This window comes from Mandrillus leucophaeus, unplaced genomic scaffold (assembly GCF_000951045.1).
Source record: "Mandrillus leucophaeus isolate KB7577 unplaced genomic scaffold, Mleu.le_1.0 Scaffold1919, whole genome shotgun sequence".
NCBI lineage: Eukaryota > Metazoa > Chordata > Mammalia > Primates > Cercopithecidae > Mandrillus > Mandrillus leucophaeus.
The window spans coordinates 92,384-105,764 of record NW_012101942.1 but is presented as its reverse complement, the minus strand read 5'-3'; the positions used below and the strand labels follow the sequence as shown (position 1 = coordinate 105,764).

The following is a 13,381-nucleotide window of genomic DNA, read 5'->3' as shown; positions in this document are numbered from 1 at the left end:
AGAAATTAAATACTACACCAATAAAAAAATAGTACTAATTCATGAATTGGATTTAATATTGTTAAATACCCATATTACAGAAAATAATCTGCAGATATAATACAACCATTATGAAAATACCAGTGACATACTTAATAACAATTTTAAAAATATATATCTAAAATTTATATGGTACCCCACAAAAGATCCTGTATAGCCAAAGCAATCAAGGAAAAACAAAAACAAAAACAAAACAAAACACTAAAGTTATTACCCTACCTGACTTTGAAATATACTACAAAGCTATAGTACCCAAAACAGTATGGTACTTCAATAAAAACAGACACATATGCCAATGGAGCAGTAAAGACAAACCAGAAATATATCCATGTATTTACAGCTAACTCAATTTAAATATAGGTAACACCTTCTTAGGGAAAGGGCAGTATCTTCAGTAAATGGTGCTGAGAAAATTATGGCCACATGCAGAGCAATATAATGAGATCCTCATTTCACAACATATCTAAAAATCTACTCAAATAGTTTACTTACCTAAATGTAAGGCCTGAATCTCTGAAACTACTACAAAAAATATAGAGTAAAACCCCCATAACATTGGTCTAGGCAGTAACTCTTTTGATTTAACCTCAAACTCCCAGGGAATCAAAGGTAAAATTGATGTCAGATTACTTCAAATTATTAATAAAAAGCTGCTGAAAAAAATCTGATACAACAAACAGGACAAGAAAAGTAAAAAATGGGACAAAATATTTGCAAACCATACATGTGACAAGACATTACTATCAAAAAATATGTAAGAAACTTGGCCAGGCTGCAGGCTCATGCCTATAATTCCAGCACTTTGAGAGGCCAAGGCAGGCAGATCACTTGAGGTCAGGAGTTAGAGACCAGACTGGCCAACATGGTGAAACCCCATCTCTACTAAAAATACAAAAATTAGCTGGGCATGGTTGTGGGTGCCTGTAATCCCAGGTACTTGGTAAGCTGAGGCAGAAGAATCGCTTGAACCCAGGAGGCAGAGGTTGCAGTGAGTCAAGATTGCACCACTGCACTCCAGTCTGGGCAACAGAGTGAGACTCTGTCTCAAAATATGTGTGTGTATATACATATATCTATACATGTATATGTATATACATATATGCATGTGTGTGTGTATATATATGTGAAACTCAAATGACTACACAATAAAAAACAAATAACTATTAAAAGTGAGTAAAAGGCCTAAGTAAATATTTTTTCAAAAAAAGGCATACATATGGCCAACAGATACATTTAAAAATGCTAAACATCAATTATTATTAGGGAAAAGCAAGCCAAAAGAAAAAAACCTATGAGATATCAACTCACTCCTGTCACAATTACTCATATTAAAAAGAAAAAAAAGTATTGGTAAACATACGAAGAAAACGAAATGTTCGCACACTGTTGGCTTAAATGTAAATGAGGACAGCCATTATGAAAAACAAAACAGAGATTCCTTAAAAAATTTAAAATCAAACTATTGTATAATATAGCAATTCCACTATTGTATACATATATCCCTAACAAATAAAATCAGAATGAAGAAACATCTGCACTTCTATGTTGTTTGCAACACTCTTCACAATGGCCAAAACATGGAATCAACAGTTCAACATCTAATGAGTCAATAAAGAGATTGTGGTGTATGTACACAATGGAATACTATTCACCTTTTAAAAAGAAAATCGTATTACTTTCAATCACATGGATTAACCTGAAGGACACTATATTAGTTGAAATAAGCCAAAGATTAATATGTCATAATTTCACTTACACATGCATTCTAAAAAAATTAATCTCACGGAAGTAGAGAGCAAAATGGTGATGACCAGATGCCGAGGTATTTAGAAGAAAGTGAGGTTTGGAAAGATGTCTGTCAAAGAATACACAATTATAGTTAAATAAGAGGATTAAGTTCAAAAGATTTTTCTGTACAGCACAGTGACTATAGTTCATAATAATGTATTTGTATATGCTAAGAGAATACTGAAAAAATGAAGAGTGCTAAGAAAAATGCTAAGAAAATGTGAAGTGCTCTCACCACAAAATGTTAACTACGTGAGGTAAAGCATTAACCTAGAATTAAGCATTTGACATTGTACATATACTTCAAAACATCATGTTTTACAGAAAAAATGCACATTTTATGTCACATCAAAAAATTCATTTTTAAAACATTATGGAAAGATAATGTTTCAAATACTGTGTCTTTTTCATAAACCTGGCTGAATAGTGTCAAAAATACTTTGTTCTCGTGTGGTTTTTGTCATCTGTCATAATCACAGAAACTCTGATATTTTAACACCATGTTCTGGACCCAGCACAGTCGATGGGAAAAGTCAATGTACTTTACGGTTTTTAAGCTTGGGGCACCTGGAGTTTCTGGTACAGATGGTAATGGTATGAAAGACACTAAAAGGGCAAGTGTTGTTTATGGACCCATGACACCACTCAGAAAACAAATTTGCATGCAAAGAAATAGAAAATGTTTTAATCCAAAAGTTGCCATGATCTCCAAAAGTTTTCCAGAGAAAACGACCAAGGAGTTGGCTACCAATAGGTGACTAAGAATAAAAACTGTAGACTGAACTTCACCAACCAAAAAAAGTATATATATATATTTTTTATAATATATAAATATATATGTGTATATATATTTTTTAAAAGTGACACCGGGAGCAGTGGCTCATGCCTGTAATCCCAATACTTCGGGAGGCTGAGGCAGGTGGATCATCTGAGGTCAGGAGTTCGAGACCAGCCTGGCCAATATGGCGAAACGCCATCTCTACTAAAATTAGTACAAAAAAATTAGTAGAAAAATTAGCCAGGCGTGGTGGCAAGTGCCTGTAATCCTAGCTACTCAGGAGGCTGAGGCAGGAGAATAGCTTGAATCCGGGAGGCGAAGGTTGCAGTGAACCAAGATTGCGCCACTGTACTCCAGCCTGGGTGACAAGAGTGAGACTCCACCTAAAAAAGTAAGAAATTCCTCCAAATTGTAATATCAATATGGAAAAGAAATACTATTCCAACTTTCAAATCAACAGAAGTCATTTTATTTTGCAATGTTTAACGGCCACACTTAAAAATAGAAGATTCTGTGTGAAAACATAAGTTGTGCTATATTATAGAAGATTAAATTCAAAATGTTTGATTTATCGGTTTTGTTGTTGTTGTTGTTGTTTTTTGTTGTTTTGTTTTGTTTTTATGGAGTCTCATTGTTGTCCAGACTGGAGTGCAGTGGCATGATCTCGGCTCACTGCAACCTCTGCCTCCTGCATTCAAATAATTGTCTTGCCTCAGCCTTCAAAGTAGCTGGGGCTACAGGTACACACGGCCACAGTTGGCTAATTTTTGTATTTTTAGTAGAGACAGGGTTTCACCATCTTGGCTGGGCTGGTTTCGCACTCCTGGCCTTAAGTAATCCACCCAGCTCAGCCTCCCAAAGTGTTGGGATTAGAGGCATGAGCAAGCGTGCCCAGTCAGATTTACCATTAGCTCTCTCAAAAATTTAATTTCTGGCCAGGCACAATGGCTCACGCCTGTAATCCCAGCACTTTGGGAGGCCAAGGTGGGTGGATCACCTAAGGTCGGGAGTTCACAACCAGCCTGACCAACATGGAGAAACCCCATCTGTACTAAAAATACAAAATTAGGTGGGCATGGTGGCGCATGCCTGTAATCCAAGCTACTCGGGAGGCTGAGACAGGAGAGTCAAACCTGGGAGGTGGAGGTTGTGGTGAGGCAACATCGGGCCATTACACTCCAGCCTGGGTAAAAAGAGTGAAATCCCATGTCAAAAAAAAAAATTAATTTATTTCTGACATATTTTCTAGCAAATTTTATATGCACCACACTTTGTGTAAGAATCTAGTAAGATTTTTCTTTTACAGTTAAAAACAATGCCAAGTGATTTAATCCTCTCACCTGTGGCCAGTGTATGTCTTTTATCTTAATTAACAATCTGAGAGTTATATTGATAAGCAAACTCGCCAATTAAAACCAATTTTTCAGTGCACTAAAAATACGAAATTTCTCATCAAAACTTACTAAATTACCATGCGAAATGACATGGCATAAAGACAACAGTGAGAAAACTGTAGCCATAATACAGAAAAAGAAGAGCTGTGATGCATACATTGTTGGAATACACATAAGACAAACAAACCTGACGATAATTAGAAAATTACCAGAATTTCTCTTTAAATTCAGCAGAATTCAGCTTTGCAGCCCAGAAAAAAAAAAGTCCTCTCCACATGAAGAATCAATGTTACTGTTTCACCATTGATATATTCCATTTCCGACTTGAAGTTACAAACTAACTTCAACAGGAGTATTTATGTCTTACTATGGAGCATCTGTTACACAGCAAGCACTGTCATGTTTGTCTGCTATGTTTATATATAATAGCATCCTCATGACTCAGGAAGCCTTCCTAGTACTTACCTGAACAAATTCAATAAATAAATAAATTTACTTATATCAATTATGAAAAGTGAAAGAAAGAATAACTTTTAAAAAGTAGGCTCACATAGGGTTCTCCAATTAAAAGAACAAAGGGCAATGTTTTAACTAAATAAGTAAATTATAACTTAATAGACTAATAGTAAAATTACATCTAAAAATTACTTTTTGTACACTACTAAATTTTATAAAAAATCATTGTTGTAATCCCTGACCAGCTCACATAATACTTCATAAACTGTAAAAGAAATTGTAAAAAAAAAAGAAATGTATAGTTCTACCATGAGTACCAGGCAAGTAAAAACAGAACATCTGCATGGGGAGATTCTGAACCATAAGCCATAATATTTTACAGTAATGAATTCAATACAAAGCAGAAAGAGTATAGATTTGCTTTCAGCATTTTTGAGGTTATTAGTTTTCTAGTAAATTAGTCACCTTATTAAAATGATTTGTTTTGTTCCAATATTGCTCTTTTCTTCTGAAAATAGGTACAAACATACTCACACAAGCACACTTACAATTTTCTTATACTTGAGATTTATCTTTAAAGTAAAATGTATCTATATTTAACTCTATGTAAATCAAAACTAAAAGTCTTTATATGCTTGTAGGCAAAGAGCAGAAAAATATATAACATATTCTAAAAAATATTCAGGACTCAGAAATGTATTTTATTTATACTTTTATAATTTTTATTATGACCATAAAAATAACCCTGTAGTCCACAACAATTTAGTTGTACATTTTAAAATGAAAGTATAGAACTGAACAGTTTGTAATACAAAGGATAAATGCTAGTAATGGATACCTCATTTACCCTGATGTGATTATTACATATTATATACCTGTATCAAAACATGCCATATATGGCATAAATATAAAAACATACTATGTACCCATGAAAAATAAGAACAATAAATTTAAATAAGAAAAAAATATAAATGTAAAACCTATGGGAATATTCTTTGACTTATTTGCAGTTTAAAGCCACTGGCAAAAGAGATTACTAAAGATGTTAGTCCACTATGTAACCAAATAGTATATTGCTATCATCATCTTTTACCTACGCCATTGAGTAAGGTGGGGCAGGTTAAAGTTTGTGGCTGGCATAAAAATGCTTCACTGAATATACAACAGTCTTAACATGTTAAAATATGTTTAAAAATCTAAGTTCATACATAATCTAAAAATTTTGAAATGTACTGCATTTTATTATGAAAAGCACAATTCATAAAATACTGAATTTTAACTAAAGTTTAAAAACTTTTCACTATAATGCAGAATATTACTCTGAACACCTACCTCATGCATGACTCAATATTATCAGTTAGCCACAAGAGCCTCTCTACTTAGATTTTCATCACGTGTCTTTCATTTTAATGTTCTTACTCTTCCATTAAAAAGGTCATAAGTAATGCCCATCTAATAAAAAAAAATCTCTCATATCTTTGATGCAACAACAGTTGATCACACGCTTTCACATGTGAATACAATAGGAATGAAGAAAAGCATGGACCAGGTGTGTGGCTCATGCCTGTAATCCCAGCATTTTGGGAGGCTGATGCAGGCAGATCACCTGAGGTCGGGAGTTCGAGAGCAGCCTGACCAACATGGAGAAACCCTGTCTCTACTAAAAATACAAAATTAGCTGGGCGTGGTGGCACATGCCTGTAATCCCAGCTACTCGGGAGACTGAGGCAGGAGAATCACTTGAACCCAGGAGGCGGAGATTGCAGTGAGCTGAGATCACGCCATTGCACTCCAGCCTGGGCAACAAGAGCGAAACTCCATCCAAAAAAGACCAAAAAACATGGATTTGAGAGTTGAATTATATCATTATTCACTTTTTTAAAAACCTGTAATTTTTTCCAAAGAAAACAGTGTACTTTGAATGTAAATATACCTCTGCAAAAAACTTTTTCACTATTAGTTATCTACCAACTTGTGTTTTGGATAACTTTCTGTACTCAGCACTCTGATTTTGTGTAATGTCTGAAGTGTCAGTATCTTAAGATATCTGTACTATGAATTCTCTGATATTTATATAAACCTAATTTTGGATCATGTATTTCATATTTACTGCTGCATTTGCAAAAATATATTTTAATATAATTCCTCTCATGTTTTCTAAGCTGTTGTTGAAAAAGTATTTTTCCAAATTCATTACACTCATAGGGTTTTTCTCCAACATAAATTTCCTGGTATTGAACAAAGTTTGAACAACTGCTTCAGGGTTTTTCTCTAGTACAAAATGTGTACAGTAAGATCTATGATACAAGCAAAGGTACTACAAACCTCTTCGTATTTTTAATGTTTCTCTTCAAAATACTCTGCTGCACTTTACAGGCTTATATTGTCTGAAAGATCTTTTGACAGTAATTTCATTGATAACACTTTTATTAAGTACTAACTTTCTGATGTTGAGTAAGATATGAGCAGATATTAATGACTTTTCCATTCTTTATACAATTTTTCTCAAGTATAAATGCTTTCCTGTGCAATAAGGTATGAGAATTGTTTTGTCACATTTGTCACACTTCTCGGAGTTTTCTCCAGTATGAATCATCTTATATACAATCAAGTGTGACAACCACTTAAAGGCTTTGTCACATTCTTCACATTTCTAGGATTTCTCACCAGTATGATTTCTTTTATGTCTAGAAAAGTTTGAGGTGTTGTCAAAAGCACTGTCATGTCTTTTAGGTTTGTATGGTTTTTGTCCAGTATGAATTTTCTTATGTCGGGTAAGGTTTGAGGACCGGTTAAAAGCTTTGCCACATTCTTCACATTTGTAGGGTTTCTCTTCTGTATGAATTCTTTTATGTTTAGTAAGGGTTGAGGACCGGTTAAAAGCTTTGCCACATTCTTCACATTTGTAGGGTTTCTCTCCAGTATGAATTCTCTTATGTTTAGTAAGAGTTGAGGACCAGTTAAAGGCTCTGCCACATTCATTACATTTGTAAGGTTTCTCTCCAGTATGAACTCTCTTATGTTCAGTAAGGGTTGAGAATGCCCTAAAGGCGCTGCCACATTCTTCACATTTGTAGGGTTTTGCTCCAGTATGAATTATCTTATGTTTAGTAAGGGTTGAGAATACACTAAAGGCTTTTCCACATTCTTCACATTTGTATGGTTTCTCTTTAGTATAAATTCTCTTATGTTTAGTAAGAGTTGTGGACCGTTTAAAGGCTTTACCACATTCTTCACATTTGTAGGGTTTCTCTCCAGTATGAACTATCTTATGTCTAGTAAGGGTTGAGGACTGGTTAAAGGCTTTACCACATTCATTGCATTTGTAGGGTTTCTCTCCAGTATGAATTCTCTTATGTTTAGTAAGAGTTGAGGACCAGTTAAAGGCTTTACCACATTCGTTGCATTTGTAGGGCTTCTCTCCAGTATGAATTATCTTATGTTTAGTAAGGGTTGAGAATATACTAAAGCCTTTGCCACATTCTTCACAATTGTAGGGTTTTGTTCCTGTATGAATTAGCTTATGTTTAGTAAGGATTGAAAATACACTAAAGACTTTGCCACAATCTTCACATTTGTAAGGTTTCTCTTCAGTATGAATTTTTTTATGTTTAGTAAGAGTTAAGGACTGGTTAAAGGCTTTGCCACATTCTTCACATTTGTAGGGATTCACTTCAGTATGAATTATCTTATGTTTAGTAAGATTTGAGAACTGGTTAAAGGCTTTTCCACATGTTTTACATTTGTAGAAATTCCCTCTAGTAGCAGTTTTCTTATGCTGAGTTAGTTGTGAAAGTATGCAACATGATTTGCCACATTCTTTACATTTGAAAGGTTTCCTTCCAGTATGTCTTTTCTTGTGTCTACTTGAATTTGAGAATTTATGAAGAACTTTAATATATTTATCACATTGAAATATTTTGCTCTGGGTAGTTGTCAAACATTGGTTAAGTCCATTATAACCTCTTTTGTGCACCTTATGCTCATGTACACTTTTACAGTCTTTTCTTAATTGTAAATTTTCATGTCCATATTTTCCATATCTTCTCAGGATCACTTTTTGAAAAGAATCTTTTAAGCCCTGCTTTGGCCAAAGGTCTTGGGCAAAATGAGAACACACAACTGAAAGAAATAAAAATAACAATTACTTCACTTACTAGACTCAGATGAATATACTTTACAAATCTAACCTATAAAAATATACAAACTACATAAGCAAGATGGCACAGCAAAATACCACAGGACCTAATTCCTTCACAGACATATCAATGTAACAAAACATACTGACCAAGATACATTTGTGGGAAATATATAAATGAGTTAAGTGTGTGCAGTGCCCCAGATGAGCACAATGCAAAGAGCCATATAGAAGGAAAAGAAAAGTCTACTGCAGGCCAGGTGCAGTGGCTCGTGCCTGTAATCCCAGCATTTTGGGAGGCCAAGGCAGGCAGATCACAAGGTCAGGAGTTCAAGACCAGCCGGACCAATATGATGAAACCTCCTCTCCGGTAAAACCCCAAAAATTAGCCAGGTGTGGTGGCGCATGCCTGTAATCCCAGCTACTCAGGAGGCTGAGGCAGGAGAGTCCCTTGAACCTGGAAGGTAGAGGCTGCAGTGAGCTGAGATCACGCCATTGAACTACGGCCTGGGTGATCAGAGCATAACTCTGTCTCAAAAAAAAGGAAGTAAATTGCAACTCTTGGTTTCTTTTTGAAAAGAGAAGAAAAATAGTGGCACACACATATTCATTTCAGACTTCTAGGGACCTTTCCAGACACTGATTTCTGTCTCTCATGACATAAAATGCAAAAGAAATGGTGATATACTATGGAATGACAGTTTGAGTCAACTGAGACCCAAGGTGAATGTTGCAGCAGCAGAGAAACTGCAGTACCACAGACAGGGAACAGGTGTAGCAAGTGACTACTGACTCATGAACAAACTCCTTTAACTAAAAATCCCAAAAAATTTCAGAAAAGACACACTTTAAGAACATGTTTGAGAGACTACCAAAATCTCTAGCCAAGACAGTTGGTTTCAGGCTATGACAAGACAAAGATACATTATAAAGATTGTGATGGGTAGCTTGTTTTTAATGTCCAAATCTCAATAAAAAATTATAATGCATACAAAATATGAAGGCAACATGGCCTCATCAAAAACATTATAAAATTTTCTGAAAGCAAGTATTAAAGAATGAAGCTGTAAAAATTAATTTTAAAAATTTAAAATAAATTGAATACTCAATGAATTAAATAGGAACAGACAACTATTGAAAATCAGAAATATGAGGATAAAAACAAGTGTTAAAAACATCAAAAACAAATTGTTAAGGTAAAATTACAAAAAAAACTAAAAAATTTTAAAAGTAGGAAAAACTGATGTAAAAAACATGCTCAACAAACTAGGATACACACACAGATATTTATAACACATATATAAGCACGATTTCAACAGTCACAGGCAAGAGAATCTTGGGAGCTGCAAGATGAAAGTGATGTGTCATTTACAAGGATAGTCTTATGAGAAAACCAGTGAACCTGTCAAGAAAATTTTGCAGGCCAGAAAAAAAACTGTGTGATATAGTCAAAATCCTTTTAAAAAAAAGAAAAAAAAAAAAGCTGCCAAGTGAGAATAATACCATCAGCAAAACTGTCCTACCAGATAAAAAGGAAAAGATCTTCCAAAATAACCAAATCCTGAAAAAGTATATTGGCACTCCATTTGCCCTACATATCAAAGATGGTGAAAAGGAGTTATTTCCACTGAAAATAACATGATGCAAGAAAACAACACATAATCATATGAAAATACATAACTTTCTGGGAGAGATATGCACATACAGAAAAATACTATTCCTTAGCATTATCATAATGGTGCAGTACACATTTTTAATTATTCTCTAGAACTTGAAAGACAAAAGCATAGAAACTATTATAAACAACTGTTAATGGACATACAACATAAAAAGATATAATTAGCACCATCAATAACAATGTTGAGGACAGATGTAACAAGGAAAAAACCTTGTATGCGGCCAGGCATGGTAGCTCATGTCTGTAATTCCAGCACTTTGGGAGGCCAAGGCGGGTGAATCACAAGGTCAAGAGTTCGAGACCAACTTGGCCAACATAGTGAAACCCTGTCTCTACTAAAAAAAATACAAAAAGTAGCCAGGCATGGTGGCACGCGCCTGTAGTCCCAGCTACTCAGGAGGCTGAAGCAGAATTGTTTGAACCTGGGAAACGGAGGTTGTAGTAAGCCGAGACTGTGTCACTGCACTCCAGCTTCGGCAACAGAGTGAGACTCTGTCTCAAAAACAAAACAAAACAAAACAAACAAACAAACAAAACTTTGTATGCAACTGAAATTAATTTTTTTTTACCAGGTTAAACTATATTGTTGTATTTTTTAGAGGTTTTATGTAATCCCAAAGTTACCCCCAAAAATATCTGTATGGATACACAAATAAGAAAGAAATGAAAGCATCAAAGGAAGACAAAGAAAAATGAGGGACAAAGATACAAGAATCAAAGAAAACAACTAATAAAATGACATTATAAGACCTTCAGAAAATTATTTGAATATATATAATTAACTTTCCAATCAAGAGACATACATTTAATAAAGGGATTTATTTAAAGAATTGAAAAATCGGCCAGGCGCGGTGGCTCATGCCTGTAATCCCAGCACTTTGGGAGGCCGAGGTGGTGGATCACCTTAGGTCAGGAGTTTGAGACAAGCGTGACCAATATGGTGAAACCCTGTCTCTTCTAAAAATACAAAAATGAGCCAGACATGGTGGCGGACGCCTGTAATCCCAGCTACTTGGGAGGCCGAGGCAGGAGAATTGCTTGAACCTGGGAGGCGGAGGTTGCAATGAGCTGAGATGGTACCACTGCACTACTCTAGCCTGGGTGACAGAACAAGATTCCCGCTAAAAAAAAAAAAAAGAAAAGAAAAATCAAGATCCAACTTGCCTTTCTACAAGAGTCAGAAAAGATCTAATAATAAAAAGACTGAAAGTGGCAAGATGGAAGTAGACATTCCATGCAAATATTAACAAAACGAGAGCAGCAGACATCAAAACAGTATTACACAAGCTACATCTTAAGTAACTGTCATATTTTATAAAATGTACTTTAAGTCAAAACTCCAAAGAGACAAATAAGGACATTAAACAACAGATTCATGGGAACCTATGACAAATTTGCATGTATGTGTGTGTGTGTGTGTGTGTGTGTGTGTGTGTGTGTATGTGTGTCTCACATTAGGGTTCTAAATATATAAAGCAAATACCAACAGAATTGAAGAAACACACAGAGAACAATATAATTATAGAATATTTTAATATCCCATTTTCTAAAATAAGAATAAAACAAGACAGAATATTAGTAAGAGAACAGAGGACCTGAAGGCAGTATAAAACAAATATTCCTAACGTAGGTATACAAAACTCAACAACATTAAGATACACACCCTTATCGATAGCTCATACAACTTTCTTCTTGATAGGCCACCAACTAAGTCAAAAAAGTCTTAAAAAGTATTTTAGAACTGAAATTTTATGGATTACTTTCCATAACAAAAATGGAATGACAATATAAAACAATAATATTAAAAGCTAACAAGTTTACAAATATATAGAAATTAAACCAAATTCTTTAGCATGCTTTTGTTCAAAAGTTGAAATTAATATTGTGAAGATGTCTATACTGCTCAATACACAAGATTTAATGCAATGTTTTCCCAATTTCTCATTGCATTTTTGAAGACATAAAAACAGCAACCCCTAAAGTATATGGAATCTCAAGGGACAATAAAGTACCTAACAATCTTCAAAAACAGGAACAATGTTGGAAGCATTATAGTTTCTGATTTTAAAACATATTACAAAGCTACAGAATTAAAACAATTTGCTACAAGTATAAAGGTTAAAAAAAGTAGACAAAATAGAATGTAGCACATATATATACTTTCACATATATGGTCATATGAAGAGTCATTTTCATACCCATAATTATTATACTATTGCTACTGAAAGCCAATAGGTAAAAGCAAAACAAGTTTCTGTCACCAAATCATTTGGTAGATACGATCTGAAATATAAAAATACTTGGCTGGGCACTGTGGCTCATGCCTGTAATCCTAGCACTTTGGGAGGCTGAGGAGGGCAGATCACACGAGGTCAGGAGTTCGAGACCAGCCTGGCCAACATTGTGAAACCCCGACTCTACTAAAAATACAAAAATTAGCCAGGCATGATGGCACTCGCCTATAATCCCAGCTACTTGGGAGGCTAAGGCAGTAGAATCGGTTGACTCCCGAGGGGCAGAGGTTGCAGTGACCCAAGATCATACTACTGTACTCCAATCTGGGTGGAAGAGTGAGAATCTGTATTATTAAAAAAACAAACAAACAAAAAAAACACATACACACACACACAAAACAAACAACAACAACAAAAAAACTGGACTGTCATTCAGTTTTCAAAAAGCAGAAGATAGTCTAACAACTATAAAGATAAGTTTTGATGACATTATGCAAAATAAAATGAGCCAGTCATAAAAAGACAGAGATTGTTGAGATACATGATGCAGTTACACTCCTAGAAAAAAAAGACTGGTGTTTGAAAAGTGCCATGAAAATGGGAAAAATTGGTAGTTGTTTAATATGTGTTGAGACTTAGCTTTGCAAGATAAAAACATTTTAGTAAAATGTTGCATAATTATGACTAAAGTGAATATTTAAGAATATTTATTGTAAATTTTGTGATTTTTTTTTTTTTAAATTTTGAGACAGTCTTGCTCTTTCACCCAGACTGGAGTGCAGTGGCACCATCTCGGCTCACTGAAGCCTCCACATCCTCAGCTCAAGTGATTCTCATGCCTCAGCCTCCAGAGAAGCTGGGATTACAGGCATGCAC

The 13,381-nt window shown here is 34.7% G+C and overlaps 1 protein-coding gene across 1 annotated transcript in view; it reads right to left on the bottom strand.

The window, feature by feature from the left end:
- Nucleotides 1-6,274: 6,274 nt before the first annotated feature.
- Nucleotides 6,275-13,381, bottom strand: part of ZNF273 (zinc finger protein 273) — a 33,509-nt gene continuing 26,402 nt past the window's right edge. The window contains 2 exon segments of the mRNA XM_011978266.1: nt 6,275-7,191; nt 7,193-8,577. Coding sequence (XP_011833656.1) covers nt 7,063-7,191; nt 7,193-8,577 — 1,514 coding nt within the window. The 3' untranslated portion in view covers nt 6,275-7,062.